At 36.7% G+C, this 21,867-nt stretch overlaps 1 protein-coding gene across 1 annotated transcript; it reads right to left on the bottom strand.

Annotated features, from left to right (window-relative positions):
• Positions 1 to 2,134: 2,134 nt before the first annotated feature.
• Positions 2,135 to 3,175, bottom strand: LOC145168899 (uncharacterized). The gene has a single exon (XM_079087551.1). It carries the CDS (start codon positions 3,161 to 3,163, stop codon positions 2,261 to 2,263), a length of 903 nt encoding a protein of 300 aa, XP_078943677.1. The 5' UTR covers positions 3,164 to 3,175; the 3' UTR covers positions 2,135 to 2,260.
• Between the last annotated feature and the right edge of the window lie 18,692 nt (positions 3,176 to 21,867).

Genomic DNA, 21,867 nt, shown 5'->3' with positions numbered 1-21,867 from the left:
TCCAATTTTAGATACATTGTGTGGTTTTGGTCCCTATGGTTGTATTTTCTTGTGTTTTTGGTCCACATCCCACCTAAAATGACTAATATGCCCCTTAAATAATTACATTTTAATTTCTTTTATTTATCTTCTCATTCTTATAATAAAATGAAAAACAAAAATAAAATAAACCCACCGCACACTCTCTCTCTCTCTCTCTCTCTCTCTCTTCCGTATGATCCTCCAAATCAAAAAGAAACCCAACTCGTTCTTGAAGGCGTTCTCTACCAGATCCATTGCAGGCTTCATCGTCCCATGCTTCTCCTTCGCACCACCAATAACCACCCTTCACATCTGTTTCTTCGACGACCATCGTGCCACCGTTACATCTGAACACCAGTAACAAAAACCCCAAATCTCCACAGTTTTTTATTCTAAAGAAAAAGGAGACGAACATGAAGGGTCGGGGTTTGGAAATTATCTCAGAATCTGAAGACGAAGAAGGTGATCGGAGAGGTTGGGTTTTTTCTTGCCCTATATTGCCTTGGTTCACCCCACGTCTCCAATTTTTCACAATTGATCGACACCTACCTCCCATTTGTTTTTCTTTGTTCTAAATAGAGACGTCAGGTCAACAATAATATGAGAACAGGGTTGCCTTTCTTCTGATGATTTGGCGAGACTAAGATGATTAAGGACAGTGAAAGTTGTGGCTAGGCTGATGACGTTTAACAATGATGGTAATGGGTGGTTATTGTCGTGTGATCAAGAAAGGGGTGGAGGAGTGCTTATGGTGGTGATTGGTGGCTAATTTGGGAGGCTGATGGATGCGCCGCCACCATCGACCTCATATGTTCCCTTCAATCCACCTTCTGCCACATTGACTATTCAACAACAAAATCAACATCAAGCCACATTCAACACATACAACGATTTTATGGTTCAAGACCGCCACCGGAGAAGATGGATATGTGGTTCAACATTCACCTTCTTCTTTAAATCCATCGATTTTCCGTTTTTTCGGGTCTTTGTGGATGGTGAGAAGTTAGTAGAGCTCGACGAAGCTTTTGGTTTGATTTTTCCGACAAGATCTGGGAGGGAGAGGCATATAGTAGGGTTTTCTATAAAAAATCTGATGACCGGTGGTTTGGTGGTTGGTGGTGAAAGCTTATAAGGTTAAGGAATGAGAGGTGGGGGTAGGGGAGATGGAGGTGGTTGGCGGCGAATGGTGTTGGGGAATGGAGATAGTGGCAGGAGGAGAGATAAAGAAAGATTTTGGGTGTGTTCTTAAGCGGATGGTGGAGAACAACGATGGTGGCAGGCGGATGGTGGTGGTAAATGGCGATGATGGCAGACAAATGGTGGTGGTGAACGTCGTTGGTAGCAGATGGATCTTGGTGGTGAACGATGGTGGGATATGTTGGGAGTTCTTGAGAGGGTGGCATCTGGTGGGTATTCTTGAGAGGGAGAGAGAGAGAGAGAGAGAAAGAGAGAGAGACTTTTTGTATCTTTAATTATTTAAAAACATTAAAAAAAATTAGAAAATATAAATCTAAAGGGTATAATAGTCATTTTAAGTGTATAGGGACCAAAAACACTAAAAAGATCCAAAATTGGACCATTGATGCACCACCAAACTTTTCTAGACCAAAACCGCAGAATTTTGCCAACCATAGGGACCATTTTTGCAATTTTGTCTAAGAATAAAATGCAATAAAGTCATTATATTATAAAGTTTTTTTTATTTAGACTCTTTTATTTTTTGTTTTAAATTGTTCAGAAATATTTTTCAATTTTGTTTAATGATGATAATTTCACAAGGACCCTTAGACTACCCCATTAGCAACCTAATTCAACCCAACTTTTCAATAAAAAACTAATTTCCCTCTTTTCCATCTATACAACCCAACCCAATCTAAATTATTCACACCGATTAACAACCCAACCAAAACCCATTTTTATTTAAAAAATATAGATTTTTTTATTTTTATTTTACTTAAAACTACTAGAAATTTGAAACCAAAAAAATACATTTATTTTAATCATAAAATTAAATAAAAATTATTTTACATTCATCAAACATACTTAACAAAATAGATAAAATAAGTTACAAATACGGAAGATGAAAACTACTTAATTATTATTCAGTGCCGAACTTTTTCCATATAAGCTCAATCAAATCGTCTTTTAAAGCTTTACGAGCTTCTTTATTGTGAACTTGTGCCCTGTTGGTCATATAACTGGATAGATCTGCAATTCGTTGAGTAGAGTATTCAAAAGATTATTCGTCTTCTGTAGTTATAAATTCTGATGGATCATAATAGTGAATGTATGTGTGTCGTTCATCCTCAACGATCATATTATGAATGATGATACATGCAATCATAATTTTCCCCGTCATATCCTTGTCCCACACAATACAAGGGCGGTGAAGAAATGCAAAATGAGCTTGTAAAACTCTAAATGCTCGTTCAACATCTTTTCTAGCAGCCTCTTGATGTTCAGCAAACAACTTGTGTTTTCGAAGTTGTGGAGAACTTATTGACTTGACAAAGGCAGACCATGAAGGATATATGCCATCAATGAGATAATAAGTCATATTATTTTGTCGATCATTCACAGTGTAACTCACCTTTGGTGCTCGACCTGCTAAGACATCATCAAAAAGAGGAGATCTTTGGAGGACGTTAATGTCATTGCACGAACCTGGTGTTCCGAAGAATGCATGACATATCCATAAGTCATTCGATGCAACGGCTTCCAAAATTATTGTTGTCTTACCGCTTCTACCTGCATATTGTCCAGCCCAAGCAGTAGGATAATTTTTCCATTCCCAGTGCATACAGTCAATACTGCCTACCATATTTGGAAATCCACGTTCTTCCCCAACATGTAGTAGTCGTGCCAAATCATCTTGATTGTGACTTCTAAGGTACTCTTCACGAAAACATGAAATGACACCTTCCCCAAACTTTACAAGAGCATCCCTTGTTACAGTCTCACTCATTCTTAAATATTCATCATGTGCATCTGCTGATGTCCCATACGCCAACATCCGCATAGCTCCGATACATTTCTGTAATGGTGAAAGACCTTGTCTACCTGTGGCATCACGTCTTTGTTGAAAATATCGGTCATTGGCTGTAACAGTTTCCACTATATGGAGAAATAATGGTTTTTGCATTCGAAATCTACCCCGAAATTTTGCTTCACCATACGTTGGGTTGTCAACAAAGTAGTCTTTCATCAAACGCGCCTCACCATGCTCACGTTCTCGATCACATTACCTCCTTCTTGTTCTATGATGATCTCTAACAGTCATATTTGGCATGATTATGAGTAAGTCATTCATGATAACATCAAGTTGTCGATTGCGTTGAACAACTCGTGCTTCCCATTCATCATATTCATTCAAATTAGATGAATTAGAACTATTTTAAACAAAATTTGGATCCATGTTATCAAAGAAATCAAAAGGGTTTAGATATGAAAAGTTGAGATGAGATATGAAGTATATCAATATTATACTCTATTTATAGAGAAACAAAATAGAAATTTTGATATTTTTTTTTCCTAAGATAATGTTGGATTTTTATTAGATAATGATTTTTATCCAAAAAAATATATATACTCTTATCTAAAGAATATATATTCACGCTCTCATTTGATAACACGTGGCTTGGAATTACTTATGTGACCGTTTGTGAGCTGGATTGTGTTGGCCGCCTAGTTCACCAAAAGTAATTGAATTTTTTTTAATTAATTACTAACGAGCCGCTCGCCAATATCCTACCAATGGGGTAGTCTTATATTATCATCATTCACAACCCAATCCAACCCAATCTTCTATTAAATATACTAATTTCTCTCTCCTTGATATCAATAACTCAATTAAACTCAATCTTTTACTTTCATTAACAATCCAACCCAATCTAATTTTATATTAAAAAAATATAAAAAAATTATATGGATATTGATATCATTTTGTAGAGAAAATTAATCATGTATTTTGGTATAGATTATTTATTTTTTACTTAAAATAAAAAGCAATTACTAACAAAATTAGATTTAATTAGAAAAAGTTATAAAAAGCAATTACTAACAAAATTAGATTTAATTACAAAAAGTTAATTTAACACAACTAGAACTCAACTAATAAATGATGGACACGTAGGGCGATCCTTAGTGAACTTGGGTTGTGACTACGGTCTAAATCACCAAAAAATTTGTAGTTAATTTTTTTTTTAATTTAAAATTGGTGGATCGCTCACCCAGATCACCCCAATGGGGGTAGTCTTATGTTTATTCGGTTATCTAATAAGTTGGGATTAGGCATTGATTTGATATGTTGATGTGGTAGCAAAGTTAGTATAACATCACTTTTATTTTTATTTTGATGCTCCATTATTTTTTAAATCGAATATCTTCATAGTATCGATTCTCACCACCGTGAACTTGCGATTCTCCCGAGAAGAATGTCACCACCTTGAAATTTGTTAAATAAGAAACTTTCAGGAAACATGTATCAAGTTTGATTCTTATACATATCAAACATATTCATTAAACCAATTGTCACCATCAATTTAAATGTTTTGCGATGCTTGGGAATGAAAATTTTAGGGAAAGAATCCATGTTCTAAAGTTGATATTTGGATTGGCATTTGGAAAGCACGAACATGAATTCCGTGATTGCTTGTTACTTCAAACATGGAAACATTAATAATGCATACAAGCTATTCGATTATTACCTAAAATAGATGTGACTTGATCTTGGTGTTTTACATGATACAAATTTGACTTTGGTGTTTACAATATAATGCGTGGTTGATGGATGAATGAAGAGAGACAATACGACACAAGTATGTGATGTGTGATTTTGCAACGGGTTTTAAATTTATATAATGGTTTATCATAACTAGATTTTTACATACTAAGCAATGTACATAATCGTGCAATAATATAGTTAAGATAAGATCGGGTATCAAAAAAGTAAACAAAACGTGTATGATTTTGGTTAAGAAAATAAATCATGTATGATTTTGCAATAGTATAGCTAAGGTATAACTAATAGTGCAATTTATATAATGACCAATCACAACTAAAACATATATGATTTTGATTCAAAAAATAAAACTATTAATTAAACTATTGACAAAATAGTTAAGATGTTTTTTTATTCAATTAAACTAGCAAACGAAAACAAAGAACCGAATTAAACCATAATATTTGAAGTACTTCCACTTAGACACAAATTCATTCATTTTTCCTATGGTTGATTACTAAAAGTGTAATTGATTTATGTCGTTAATTACCGATTTCTATAATGATAAATTATCTTAGTCCGATTAACTAATGTTATTAATTATAAAAACGGTTAACACAATGGTGATGCAATTAACTATCTAAATAACCAATTTTATGTTCGAGTTACACGATATTTGATGTAGCAATTAACCTTAATTTTCATGAGAATCAATTAGTTGCACATAATAGTCACTTAACGCAGACTTACACATTATAATTCATATTTATATCACCTAACATTAGGATTTGATCTATCTCCGGTCCTAACAATTTATTGTTCCTAAATTAATTAAGATATAAGCATAAATAATCAGATTGGTCCTCTGAGTTATATAAACTCAGTTGTAGGTCATAAAAATCAAAACTTTAATGCATGAGGATTGAGATCAAACAAACATAATAAACAATCAACTTAATAAATCCAAACTAATTAATCAACCCATAGTATTTAGGGGTTCATCTATATCTAAGAAGAAGTAAATGATATTAGTCCATAATTATAGCTATGAAACATAAAATAATCATGTTGGAATTGCTAAACATAATGCTAAAGCAAATTGAATGCTTAAATGATGAATCCACGCTTTGTTCTTCAAAACAATTGTGTTCTTTAGCTTAAAATATGCTTCCGGTCTTCAAAAAATCATCTTTTACTTGTTTCCCAAGTTAGGAATGAGAGCATATCAATTAGGTTTGAGGAGAGACTCTATTTATAGATTTTTTCAGCACGAACAAGTCGCATATGGGAATGAAACATGTTGCGTACTTAATAGCTTTCCACGTTTGCATCAATGTCTTCTGCTTGAACGCGACACATATGTTGGTTTTGTCATTATCTTGAACTTGGTCCTTATTAGCCTCTTTCATCTCCGATTAGCTTCCTTATTCTTCTCAGCTACGAATTTATCTATATATAATCAATTCAAAGTAGATTAAGTATCATTTTTCTTTAAATATATCCAATAAACTCAAAATATTAAGATAATTGCATTATATATATATATATATATATATATATATATATATATATATATATATATGACAATATCAATATGACCTATGTTTAAATCATTAAAGAATTAAACTGTTGGATATAATAAAAGTCGCCATGGATATAGTATAGTGATAACATTTGCCCAAAGATGAAACTAAACATGGGACAAGTAGAAAACAGAATCCAAGAACACCCATTTTGTCCCAATACATCATCAGTTAGTACCATTAAATCCTCTTGAACTAATAATTTGTAAGAATAAAGATCAACCCTTATCTTAACAAAGCCAAAGAAACAACCAACTTTCAATAGTGTAAAATATTGATAACCTATTGGCACCAATTTAGAACTTGAATTCAACGATCATCTGATAAATTGTGAAATTATCTTGCATTTGACTCCACCCAGGACACCACAATTGTGACATCCATTAAAACTCAAGTTAGTACTCAACTCGAACCTCACCACTTTCATGTGTGAACATAATTTGGTTCTAGATGTCACAAGTTGAACTACGTCACAATTTAATACATCTTTGAGAACAATTAGTTGTAACTTAGCTTGTACTAAACCTTCACATCGATATGTGAATACATCAACTAGGTTATAAAGTGCCAAAGTTTAATCCCAAAACTTAACACAAAAATCATGTTCGGTAGATCAAAGCTCAAGGGTAGGTTGAATACCCTAATTTCTCGATTGGAACATTTCTAAATGCTTAACTCGTTTAAGTATTTTAACGAACGAAAACTAATTAAATCATAATACGATCTAATTAAAAATGAGAGACAATATTCATACAATTCATAATTTGAATTATGAATCAAAAATATAATTCAAGGATTATCTAATCCTACACTCTTATATTATGAACCATTATTTCAATTATATGAAATATAAAGTTGGTTTTTGTAAAATTCAAATCATAAACTAACTAATTTATAAAAATAATAATTCAACTACAAGATTCATGAAATTGTTTCCCAAGAAAAAAACACTTAAATAAAAAACAAGAAATAAACTCTTGGAAGTTTTTATAAAATGTGCCTTGAACTTTTATAAAAACTAAAATCAAGTTTTATAAAATTTGAATGTAAGGCTTTTATGAGGGTTCCCCTTACCAAAAATACATTTACAATCTCTCTCTCTCTCTCTCTCTCTCTCTCTCTCTCTATCTCTCACAAAATCCATCCACCTCTCCCTACCTACCTCTATCTTACCATTTAATCATCACACTCCATCATTAGTTCCCTTTCTTCACTTCACCTGCCCCCGTTCTCCAAGAACTAGTTTCTCTCAAAACTCTCTCAACTTCCCATCCTAAAATCATCCATATTCTGTCCAATTCTCGAAATTCTTGAGGCCTTGAAGTGTTATTTCTTCACCAAAAATCAGAACCAAGGTATGAAGCACAACACTCTATTATGGTTTTGCTACTGTGCTTCAAATCTCTCCTTGTTTCTCCTTATTTTCAGATTCTATGCCCTTTTAATGGCTAGAATATTTTCTTCCAACTTAGTTTTTGTATATTTTAACCAAAACACATTGCATGTGTTAACAATGGTGAAAATCCGGGATCAAACCCATGCTAAGATCAAAAGAAAGCTTGTATGTTCTCGTAACTTTAAAAACCAAATTTTACACCTTCATTTTCTTCTTTTATGTTTTCATATACCAAAATCCAATTCTAAGGCATCATGGGTGCATGTTAACCCCATTTATGTGTTAGAAATCGGATTTCAAGTGCAAAATCGTAGTGCTTGATTAGGTTTCAAGAAGTTCTTCACTAATGAGAACAAAACACCCACTTTTGGGGTCTTGGAAACCAAAAATCATGACTTGGCTTCATGAACCATAAAATCTCTTTGTTCCTATGTAAATTTTAGTATCTTGCATGTCATTTTCGAGTAAAATGAATAAGTATCATAACTTTGTGAACATATGACTCAAAAGGGCATTTTAACCAAACCAAATACAACATGCATTCTGTCAGATTTGTTTGCTTAAATTTGAAAGGTTATAACTCACTCATTTCTTATCCAAAATGCTTGTTCTTTCTTCTGGAATGTAATATTTTGGGTTAGCTTTCAAACCCAATTTGAAACACTGAAAAATATGGAGTTTTTCGACGCCTAAATAGTGTATACAAACTTACACTCCAACAACACTTTTTCTGTGAGTCCTAGTTTTGCATTGCATGTTCAAGGGATCTACTCATCCCTAAAACTGTGGGGAAAATATTTTGAACATTTAATATTTCAACCTTAGAGGATCTAAAATTTCATTGATTAAAACATTGTATAAATGTCTACAAAAGTTTCTAAATTTTCAGCTTCGTTTCAAAGTCATGCACTAACTAATACTACTTTTCATGACTTATTGGGTATGAATGACCCTATTAAGCTCCAAATGAACTTTGAACAAATACTTGTTTATCAAAGTTTATGTTATGGGAAAGTGTTCTGTAAATTCCCAAGTGTTAGAACAAATTCCGTATTTTCTACAAAAATAAGAAGTTTAAGACCATAAATCCAAAATAAATGTTTACAGAAGGAATAAAAATATGGAAAATTATGGAAATGAGGTATGCATCAAATAATTACCCTACTTAAATTTTCATACAATTTGGCCATTGTTCGATATTTTAATCGGATTTTACTTTGATTTAGAGAATGAATTTGTAAAACTAGGTCTTATATTTCCAAAGCACAAACCAATATTTTTCCCAACCTTAGGAAAGTTAAGTGGACCTGTAAAAATTATTTTAAGAATTATTGCCACTGTTTACTATATATTCCTATTTTTTCCTATTATTTGAGCTTAAATTAAGAATAAATACTAAACGACCACGAAAAATGCCAGGAGTCTCATACCTCATGTTAAACTATGAAAATAAATTTTCATGATTTTTGAAGCTAATCTTCACGTGTTTGTGGATTTTTGAACATAAGTCACCGTAAATCCATTATTCACCAATAATAATCTAAACAAACTTTTGGCACTTTGTAACACCACTAGTTGGCTATGTAGTTACTAGATTATGGTTTAGTGAACAATAAATCATTAGAAACTATTTTTTCCGTATGAATCTAGTAGGAATCGACCTCGGCGACACCAAACCGCAACGCACAAAATGCGTAATCTCTCTCTCTCTCTTTCTCTCTCTCTCTCTCTCTCTCTCGTTAGTATTCACAACCATTTTTTATTGTTTTCATGTTTGGGGTGGAAATCATGCTACTATCTTATGAATATTGTTTTATGAACTTACTAAACTTTATTTATGAACTTATTACACATGGAACTGAACTTTGTTTTATGAACTTTGTGTTATGAACTTTGTATGTTAAGTCCCCGAGAACTATTACAACCTATTAACTCATATTCGAGCCGATGGTCTTGTGGATATAGTTATTAGGGGTAAACATCTCCCACTCACACATAACTGTGAGTGCATATTTCCGAGAAAATACATCATGTAAATGATAGACATGATGGATTGGGGCATTCAGGTCATTATGCTTGGTTGTAAACTAAATGCGTTAACATCTACAATAGTTTCTGAATTGGAACTTTACATGAACAAAATTATTTTTTTGAAATGGTGTACTTTCATCAAACCTGTAAACTCACAAACTATTTCTATAGTTGACCTTGTTTTTGCATGCTTTTCAGGGAATGATCAGTGATTGAATTAAAGACACCACCATGATTTATGTTGTTACTTTTTGGGCATGTATTAGACAATCTAGATTGGAACTTAATGTAACTTGTATTGGATGCTTGATGTAATATTTAAACACTTGATTATTATAGTTGGTGTTTCTTGTATCCTGTGGTATGAGACCTTAGCCTGTCATACTCCGTGTTTCCACTTTAGCGGGGTGTGAAAACAATGTATCTGAATGGAGAAACCAAACATTAGTAGATATGGTTTGGTTCATGATGAGTCATATTATGCTTCCAATCGACTTTTGAGCCCATATCTTGGAAACAGATAAAAACACTAAACCTTATACCAATAAAGAAGGTGTCAAGAACATTCTATAAAGTATGAAGTGAATCATATGCATATTTATAAGTTTAGGTTTGTGAAACTTAGGTTCATTATGAAGCTCGCGACAAACTATAATAGAGAAGCGTTGTTAGAAATCATATCGGTTCTTTTGGATAACACTTTCCCAAACTTTTGAGAATAAGAGATTTGTTGCTTGAAGGGAAAACTTCCTTAAAAGGAAGTTGATACTCAAGGAGACCAATAGGATCCAAACTGATCTTAAGGGATTTCAAGAGTCAACCAATAAAACCTGATTTTGGAATTAACACTCCACAAAGGTTTAAAAACCTATTGAGCCTTTGAAAATAGTTATTGAGGATCCTGAAACATAACCAACTCCTATATGTCGGTCTGGAAAAGTATGGCATGTACCAAAAATATTTTATTTACTCATATATGATGGTGATGAGTCTATGGTAGATCATAATAAGTCTACCATCTATCAAAGAGTTGTTGTAGACCCTAAGTCTTCTACTACTAAAGCAAGTTGTAAAGACTGCGATAAAGTCCATGTATGATAATCAAATATGGGATTGGCTGATCAATCACTTGACTATGAGGTGGTTTGGTGTTAATAGGTCTTTAAGAGGAATACTAACATGGGTGGAAGTTACAAATATAAAATCCAACTGATGGAAAAGGGTTACACACATACACATGGAGTAGACTAGAAAATAAATGTAAAACTACTTTCTTTAGATGAAAGTTTCTTTAAGTATGTGTTCATGACACCACCTAGGCATTTTATACATCATATGCAGAGTGTGTAAATTCATAAGTCCATATATGGATTAAAGCATGTATGTTGAAGTTGGAATTTTTTCTTAAAAGAGAAATCAAGGAGTATAATTTTACTATAAGTGAAGTTGAACCTTGAGTATATGTTAAGACTAGTAGGAGGGTGTTAGTCCTCCTCTTTTTATGAAACAATGTCCCTACCATCCAAGCGATAAAAGAACTTGGCTAAGGAATATCCTTTCTGTAAAATACATAAGGATGCAACATACATACTAGGAAAAAGGATCTATAGAGACAAATCTAAGTGCCTTAATAGATTAAGCCAAAGAATATACATGATATCTTGAAGAAATTTAAGATGTAGGGCTCCAAGAGGAGTTTGTACTTATACAACGTGGTTTAGGAATGAACTAGTGTCCTAGTTCTACTACAAGTTTAATAGGATAAGTCGAGTCGCATATACTTTAGCTATAAAATCGATAATTTATGTATGAGCTCTGATATATCGCATGCCTTAAGCATGCCAGACCAATATTAGGACAATCGTGGCAAAACCTATTGGATATAATTTAAGATCATTCTCAAGAATTTAAAGATAAGCTTGATCCTTGGGAAGTGAGTAAGATATCAGTACAATGAGTTACATGATGAATATTTCCAAACTAATACGTATTCATAGTTAGGATTTGTGTTCTTACTAAAAGGAGGTCTGGTGACTTGGAAGAGTACCAAGTTGTTAGGTTTTAGGAATACTAACACACAATCATAGTAATGGAAGCATATAGCAAAAACCCTATGTGTTCATGCAAGATATAAGGATCTAAATTCATTCTATTATCACACACAAAAGTAATAAGAATTACATACCTCTTTAGCAGCTAAATATCTCCTTGCTTGAGATCGAGTTCTTGCCACCTTTTCTTGGATGTAAGGACCCAACATAAAATCCTTTTAATGGTATCACACCCAAGAACACCAAAAAAGCAAACCAACAAAATCCTTGGAGAGGGAATTGGAAAAATGAAACTATAAACCCTAAAGGGTTTATTTTCATAAACCTTGAGAGGGGAGGGGGGGGGGGGAGAGGCTGAATTTTTCAAGGCAAAGAATAAGCATTAGGAATTGATCCCTAGCTCTCTATTTATAGGCTCCCAGTTTCTTATTGCCAAATCAATTGCCTTATATGAAGAATTCGAATTCTATAAGGATTCCATTAATTCAACTCTTTTAATTAATTAACATCTAGTCCTTGTAATTTATGGATGAGTTATAAAACCGGAAAATCAAAACCGGAACCGGTATAACCAGAAAATGCTTAAATGGTCCAGGTATTGGATTTAAAAATTAGTCTAATCTGGGTTCCGGGTACGGGTCCAACGGGTCCTGGTATTCTGGGTTTTAGAACCGAATTTGTAAAAAAACCGAAACTGGGTTTAATGGACCAAAACTGGTTTAGTGGGCCAAGGAACCAGAAAATTGAAGGGTTATAAAAATATACGCCTACCGATAAGAATTGTATTGAAATCTTTTGACTCACATGCATAATTTGACAATCTAAATACTTGTTTGGAGTTATATTTTGGTAATAAGATTCTTGAATTTGAGAAGTAGTTAGTACAACCTATTTAGTCAACCAAACCAATCTTTGACTTCAAAATCCCAAAGGAAACCAAAACTTTTCACATTTAATTGCAATACTTTGGGATTAGCAAGTTGAAGATTACAGTTTGCAAACAACTCCATATAAAATTTGTATATTTAATTAATGTGATACATATTGTATTTAACATTAGATTTTTGTTAATGACATTTATTATCTTTTTATTAATTAAAATGGTTTTAAGTAGATGTTAATCAATGTTTGCTTTCATGTGTTACTAACAAGTATTCCGGGTTACAACATATTTTTTTCTTTTGTTCCAAAATTATGGGTTTTCGGATCTATTTTCGGGGTTTTCGGTTATTTTCGGGCCTAATATTTCAATCTAGTTCCAATTATCAATTTTCGGTTCCAACCGGTTCCATACTGTAACATCCCAAAATCATGATAAAATTTTTCATTTTCCAAAAGCCAATTTCCATGAAACCAAAAGTCAAAGCAAACATTGTTTTCCAAAACATCAAGTTAGATCCATAAAAATCAGAGTATCATAAATCTATGAAATACAATATTAGCAGTAGGATGTGTACAATAATTCCTTCTCCTTGCCCCAATCATCTGATGTACCTGAAACCACAAAATCAAACTATAAGCCTAAGCTTAGTGAGTTCCCCCAAAATACCCCACACAACAATACAATGATAATTTCAATACATGCATATAGGGTTTGTTGGCCCATGGCCTCAACCCAACAATCCAGGGCTTGTTGACATATTGCCTCAACCTAACCATCCAGGGTTTGTTGATATATAGCCTCAACCCAACCATTGCGGGTTTGTTGGTCTACCGCACGAAGCAGTACCACCTCAACCCACCCATCCAGGGTTTGTTGGCCTCCCGCCTCAACCCAATCACCGATATGTCGACGTATGCAACAGATAAAAAATAATCAGAAAGTACAAAAAATCATACATATATACCAATCTAACAGGTCACTACAGCATAACAACATCCTATATACCAAGATACATAACCTAGTGCGCCGACATTGGTGCCTTCAACCCACGAGTACAGTGAGGAGAGCTCACCTTAATGTCCAAAAGTAGTGAACTGATCACTACACCAAATACCGAATCTACATGTCACCTATACAGCAAATACGTACCAATCCAAAATCTACTGCTCAAATTACTCCATTTGACCTAAAGTCAAACTTGGTCAACGGTCAAAGTCAACATTCCAAGGTCACTCAGTCAGTCGTCATGTCGTGACCATCTATTGGTCATGTCGTGACCTTAATAAGAAAGAATAATAAGATACTTCGATTCTCACGTTGTGACACCCATGCTGTCACGTCGTGAGAAGCACTCTAGACAGATTTATGTATAAAGCTCTTAATCCCTTCATCCATGCAACCAAAACTTCCAGAAGGTATTATCTACTCCAGAATACCATAAAAATCGTGGCTTTTTAGACATGCATGGCCAATGCATGTCTTAACACAGTCTAGGTATAAAATGGTGCAAAATATGGCCAAAATTTCATGCAAAAACTCAAGGTCCTATAAAACATCAGATCCATGACCTCTAACCACCAAAGAACCACGGGGATCCATAAATTTGGCAACTTTATGGAACCCAAACACTCCCACTAACCAAAACATGAAGAAAATCCATGGAAAACTTAGATCTAAGCACTTGGAATCATAAAGTAAGGAACTTTGAATACTCATAAAGGTCCAGAGTGTGAGAAAAGATGATGGTGAAACTTGCAATCTAAGATGGTGCACTAAATGCTCTTCCTCTTTTTCTTCTTTGCTAGAAAACACCCAAATGGAGCTCAAAATGAACTATGGAGGATTAGGGTTTCAAGGGTAAGTGTTAGGAGGTGATGGAGGTTGAGGGTGGGATAACCTTAGCCCTCACTTCCTTTCAATACGGGACCCCCCCCCCCGAAAATTAGGGTTTGGCTCGCGTCGTGACTCTTAAGTAGATGCGCGTTTCTTTCAACCGAGGTCACGTCGTGACATATAAGTGCTTACATCGTGACCAGGGTTAAAACTTTAAGAATTCAATCAGAAATTCCAAAATGGTTCTTACCTAGAACTAGGTGTTACAATTCTCCCCTATTTGAATCAGACTTCATCCTCGAAGTCCGATGCTACAAATAAATCTGGGTAATTCTCACGCGTCTCTGCCTCGGGTTCCCATGTCCACTCGGAACACTTCTGATATCGCCACTGAACCTTGACCAAAGGTACCACCTTGTTGCGTAAGTCCATTGTCTTCTTATCCAAGATAGCCACCATCCTCTCCACATAATTCAGGCGCTCATCGACCTGAATGTCGTCCATGGGAACCACCACTGAGTCGTCAACCACACACTTCTGAATCTGAGAAACATGGAAGGTGATGTGAATATGACTAAGCTCATCAGCAAAATCCAATCGGTAGGCTACCTTGCCTTCCCTGGCCACTACTCGGAATGGTACAATAAATCGGGGACCCAACTTGTCCCTCTTCCTGAAGTGTATAACACCCTTCTACGGTGATACCTTCAGTAAAACCATATCCCCGACATATAACTCTAACTCGGATCGTCGTCTCTCGACATAACTCTTCTATCGGCTTTGGGCCGTCTGCAATCTATGCCTGATCTATTGGACGAGCTCTGTCATTTGGAGAACTACCTCAGTCTTCCCCATAACCCTGTGGCCGACCTCTCCCAAGCATACTGGTGTATGACACTTCCTCCCGTAGAGAATCTTGAAAGGCGGTGCACCATTACTAGAATGATACCTATAATTTTAAGAAAACTTAGCTAGCGGAAGGTACGAGTCCCAACTCCTACCAAAATCGATGACACAAGCCCTCATCATATACTCGAGCGTCTGAATGGTCCGCTCATTCATTCCATCAGTCTGAGGGTGATAAGCAGTGCTGAAATGTAGTCTTGTACACAACTCCTCATGAATCTTTTACCAAAACTGGGAAGTAAACCATACATCGCGATCAGATACAATAGAGACTGGTACACCATGGTGAGGGACAATCTCATGCATATACACGTCGGCCAATTTCTCGGCCGAAGCAATCTCCCGAATGGAAAGAAAGTAGGCACTCTTGGTTAACCGGTGAACGATAACCCAAATCTCATCAAATCCATTGGTCGTCCTCAACAACTTAGTGATGAAATCCATAGTGATCTGTTCCCATTTCCACATGGGAAACTCTAAGGGCTGCAACTTTCCATGTGGCCTCTGGTGCTTAAGGTTGACCATCTAACATGCCAAGAATCTCTTCATGTACCATGCAATCTCTTGCTTCATGCATGGACACTAATAACTAAGTCTCAAGTCCCGATACATCTTTGTGGATCCAGGGTGAATCGAGAACCTGGAATTATGAGCCTTCTCCAATACAATCTGCTGGACCCCGCCAAAAAATGGCACCCATACCCGACCGCACTGGGTCAAAAGTCTGCGACTATCGATAGAAAATCTGTCAATCTCACCTCTGGTCCTCTCGTGCTTGTAATTTTCCTTGTTGACTCCCTTGTCATGAGCCTCCCTGATCAAATCCAGAAGTGAGGAGTCGATGGTCATCCTCAAACAGTGCTCTCGGGCAGGAGTACTAGCCGCCTTGCGGCTCAATGCATCGACGACCACATTGACCTTTTCCAGATGATAGAGAATCTCACAATCATAATCCTTGACCACGTCAAGCCATCTTTACTACCTCATGTTCAGATTTAGCAGATCCATAAGATATCTCAAACTCTTGTGATCCGTGTAGATGGTACATTGGACCCATAGAGATAATGTTGCCAAATATTGAGGGCGAAAACCACAGCCCGCAAATCCAAATTATGCATCGGATACCTAGCCTCATAAGGCTTTAACTGCCTGGATGCATAGACTATAACTCTACCCCGATGCATGAGTACCACCCCTAATCCCATGATTGACTCATCACAAAATACTACAAAATCCTCAACACCCTCAGGAAGGGTCAATATTGATGCGTCAAATAACTTCCTTCTCAGAGTCTCAAATGTAACCTACTGCTCAGGCCCCTAACGGAAATCCACAATCTTCTTCGTCAGGCGGGTCATAGGAACAACAATCTTGGAGAAATATTGAATGAATCTCCGATAATAACCATCCAACCCCAAAAAATTCCTAATCTCAGACGGGGACTTCAGGACCTCCCATTGCATTACTGCCTTAATCTTATCCGGATCGACCAGAATCCCATCCTGATTGACGAGGTGCCCCATAAACTGGACCTCTCGTAACCAGAACTCACACTTGGAAAAATTAACATAAAGCATCTCCTATCTCAGAACCCCAAGTAACTCTCTAAGATGCTCCTCATGTTGTTCCCTGGTCTTCGATTAGATCGGAATATCATCAATGAAAACAATAACCGAACGGTCAAACATAGACATGCATACCCGATTCATCAAATCCATGAACGATGCAGGTGCGTTGGTGAGCCCAAACGACATCACCACAAACTCGTAATGACCATAACGAGTTTGGAACACTGTCTTCTCCACGTCCTCCTCCCTGACTCTCATCTAGTGGTAACCCGACCTCAAATCAATTTTGGAGAACCAAGATACACCCTGCAACTAATCAAATAGGTCATCAATCCTAGGGAGTGGGTAATAATTCTTCACTGTCAACTTGTTCAACTCTTGGTAGTGAATGCACATATGATGAGACCTATCTTTCTTCTTCATAAACAAAATCGGTTCTCCCTAGGGTGAACTGATCGGTCTGATAAACTGCTTGCCCAACAGTTCCTGAAGCTGAGAGGACAACTCATGCATCTATGGTGGTGTGAGTCGATACGACGCCTTAGCAACCGGGTCCCTACTGGGGCTCAGATCAATCCTGAATTCCACCTGCCTCACAGGAGGCACATCGGCTAAATCCTCCGGAAATACATGTGGAAACTCTCTAACTACTGGTACATTTGAAACCAAAACTCTCCCCTCATCCCGAGTGTCAACCACATATGTGAGGTAACCCGAACACCCATGCTGAAGATACTGTCGAGTCATGGTAGCTGAACAAAAAGCCGAACCAACTCTGGTACCTTCGCCATAAATAGTTAGTTCTCCACCATTTGGGGTTCAAACTACCACTAGCTGCCTCACGCAATCGATCATGGCTCCAAATTTGCTCAATAAGTCCATCCCTATAATCACGCACCCCCCCCCCATAGGGATGGGAATCAAGTCAATCAGTTAAAACACCCCGAATATCTCCAAAGAACAATCCCAAAAAACACTCGAAGTAGAAACCCTGTGTTCGTTGGCGATGGAAACTCGCAACGGACACTCCAACTCCCTGAGAGTCATACAGAAATTCCTACTAAAGGACTGAGATACAAAGGACCGACTCGCACCCAAGTCAAAAAGCACAAGAGCAAGCAAATAATTCACTAAGAAGGTACCTATCAGAAACACATACATAAGCATACATGAAATAACTGAATAGAAAATAAATGAATGCATACTAGTAATGACGTCAGGCGCCGCCCTGGCCTCCTCTGTTGTGAGCTGAAAAGCATGACCTCTGGCCCTTGGGGTCTTAACTCTCCCCTGACGTTTGTCCGTGAGTCGAAGAGTCGATGGAGCCGATGCCTGCACGGGCCTTGCAGCAAGTAAAGAACATTGGGTCTTTAGATGGCCCACCCGATCACAATGGTAACAAATACGAACCCCCGACGATGGGGCATTTTGTTGCGGCTGACGACACTCCCTCGCAAAATGGCCATGACTGCCATAATTGTGGCACCCAGTCGCTAATCGACATACACCCTCATGAACCTTCCCGTACTTTCCACAAGTACGACCCCTCTGCCCTCCGGATTGCGAATCAGTGAGTTTGAACCGCTTTCCTGCTACCTGTTTCTGAACCGAGGCCTGACTCTTCTCTCTGGTCTGGGTTTCAATCTCAATCTCTCTCCTCCGAGTAAAAGACTATAGCTCGGACAAGAAACTGTACTGCTGAGTCGACACAAACTCCTGATCTTAGTATTGAGCATGCTCAAGTAACGGGTCATCTGAACCTGCTCCGAGGTAGCATACTCAGGGGAGAAAAGAGATCTCTTAGTAAACATCTTGGTGATCTCCATCACCGACTCTGTCGTTTGCTTCAACGATAGATACTCCTAAGCCAACCTCTCTCTCTCTCTCTCTCTCCACCAAGGGAACATACTCGACGCGGAACATATCAGTAAACTACTCCCACATCACTGCGGATTTCTCCATAGGAGAATAAGCACCAATCACCAGCTTCCACCCGTCCTTCGTCCCTAAACGAAGAAGTTTGGAGAAAACTTGACCTTCTGGTCCTCGGGGCACGAGCATGTGAAGAAACAACCCTCCACATCAGAAATCCATCTCATGGCAATAATCGGGTCCTTGTCCTTGTCGAACTCCAGGGGCTTCGTTTTGCTAAAGTCCCGATACTGCATCGCCCCTCTCCCCTGAACTCCCGCAGCAGCAAAAGCTGCAGTTGCTGCGGCAGCAGCAGCCTCAGTGACATCAACATAGCGCTCGTCGAACAACTCAATCATGGTGGTCTTGATAGACCCAAATACCCCCGGGATCGCCTACCTGACTGCCATGGTCACCTGGGTGGTGATCATCTCATGATCTCATCATCAGAAATCTTGGCCTCTCCGGGCCGCCAACTCCTGATCTTGAACCTCTAGTGATTGGCATATTGAAAACAAAGCGAAACACATTAGAAAAGCCACAATTCATACTAAGACATCATTATAGGATTACTAAACCTTCGGAGTTTGTGACTTCCTTGATACGCGTACGGGTCCTGTGCTTCCAGTAGTACGGGCCCATACTACTTTCCACACCTACCCATATTTGTCTCGAAAGATAATCACATACCATCCGGCCACAAAGCCAAAAACTAGGATGCACATACATCCTATACTCACCCTCTCAAGAGTGGCAAATCATTCCTCAAGCTGGCTGTCACACCCCTGGTCGGCGACGGAAGCGCCAGGCTATGCAATGTTAAGATGTTGGGATTCAGGCCAAAGATATGAATTGAGTAATACATATGATGTACTAAACAATATAGCTATGTATTCATCAAATAAAAGATATTACATAATTGTTCGAGATACAAGTAGGTCACAAAAGCAAAGTACAAAAGTAAAGCACATAAGTTTCGGGCTGCATCATTGGGGTTATCTCCTCTTTCAGAAGAGTTCATTATCCTAAGAATACATGTGGTTTGAGAGGTCAACATAATGTTAGTGATTCCACAGTTTTATGATTTTAAAGTGTTGAGTAAGTATTTTAGTTTATCTTGTTTATCCTAAACTTGCTTCCTCAAGTTTGTGTGTACTATCACTACTTTATTAGGTTGCTTCCTAGTAGTAGTCTAAGATAGTTAGTTTTAGTTTAAAAAAGTTACGATGAGTTCCTATAATCGAGCTATGACTGTTGATCCCAAAAATCACGATTCTTCATTGGACGTCGCTAATGTGTTTAGAAAGTTGTGCCTGCTTCGACTTGCCATCAGGTTGTAGCTAGCAACCACATGTGGGAGTGTCAATCCCGTATAGATCTATACATATCTCTCCTGCTCATTTAAGATTTAACGATTATAGGCCGGGAGCTAGCTGAAAATCTATCAGCGTGTTGATGAATCGTGTCTCATCTAACTCTTGTTGTGGGGGCCTCCTCTAACACCCGGTTTTTCGTAACAGGTGTTAATTCATGAAATATAGATATTATGAGTTGAATAAATGAGAAAAAGCCTTGAGTTTCTTTATTTTTAGAAATAATATTTATAAAAGATAATTAAATAATGTTGTAGAGCTTGTTGAGAGTATTCCGTGGATATAAAGATCATCGAAAACGGAGTCCGTATGAGGAAGTTATGATCGTTTGAAGATTTGATGAAAATACGTTGCTATATGGAGAAACTCAATGAAAGTAAAGTCAACGTTCAAACCTTTGACCCTCACGTGTGAGGGATGTTTCCTCATGATGTGAGCATCATGATTCGACAAAAACACGTGGCGAAAGAGCACGACACGTGCAGGAACCGATCTAGACTTGTCTCGTGACGTGAGACGTAAGTGCTCACGACGTGAGCTAGCCCAGACTATAAAAACGAGTCATTTGTGTTATTTTGGAGGATTTTGGCTCGCAGGAGGAGAGATGCTGCTCGATATCCGTTCTCGGGTATATATATATATATATATATATATATATATATATATGTATGTATATATATATATATATATATATATATATATATATATATATATAGTCTATACTGGAGATGTTATACTGTCATACGGGGGATGTGGAGCCGAGATATGAGATCTGTTGTGGTATATTTTACCCCGTTAATTAGTATTTGTGATATATGATTATTATTAGATATATTAGACCCGTGTAAGGGTTATGGGTATTTATGATATGGAGCTATTATGAACCCGTTGGTGAGACTAGTGAGAAAATCTCATGATTAGATATTGAGTTTGGTTGATAAGGGTTATAAACCCTATTACCCAAAAAAAATACTTGATATGAGAGATTTAGCCATGGGCTTACGGGTTTAGCCTATTATGATAATATTATGATATTTGGTTATTATTGTTATAAGAGGTCATAGGGTATAATTATTAGTGAGTCTGGACAGGTTCTAAGGAACTTGTTATTTGATAAATAGGGGTTACCATGTGGCGAGCTGATAGATAGTGGAAAAGCAAAGTTGAGACCGGAATAAGTCTATCGACTAACCAGGTGAGTAACACTACTCTAACATCCAGTGTTGTGATAATTGTGATGATTATTATATAATTGATTATTAATTAGAATGTTAATTGTTGATTGAGAGATTGAGAAAATGTTGAGAAATAGATTATAGATGAGAGATTGGATTATATTAATACATCAATATATGATCGATAGATATATTATGATTAGAAGATATAACACACTTGATATATTGGTCATTGAGTATGAGATTTAATATGAGTGAGATACTGATTATTGATTGGACAGGTATTTGAAAAGATTACTACTGAATAAATGAATCTTTTGATGAAATGATTACACATGTGACAATTATGTGGAATATACATGATTTACATTATTTATATGATTCATGATTTATTTGATTATGTTTTAGTAGTTGTT

Source organism: Lactuca virosa, chromosome 4 (genome assembly GCF_052849685.1).
Source record: "Lactuca virosa cultivar CGN04683 chromosome 4, Lactuca_virosa_CGN04683_v6, whole genome shotgun sequence".
NCBI lineage: Eukaryota > Viridiplantae > Streptophyta > Magnoliopsida > Asterales > Asteraceae > Lactuca > Lactuca virosa.
The sequence above is the reverse complement of the archived record's forward strand: the minus strand, read 5'-3'. Positions and strand labels throughout refer to the sequence as shown.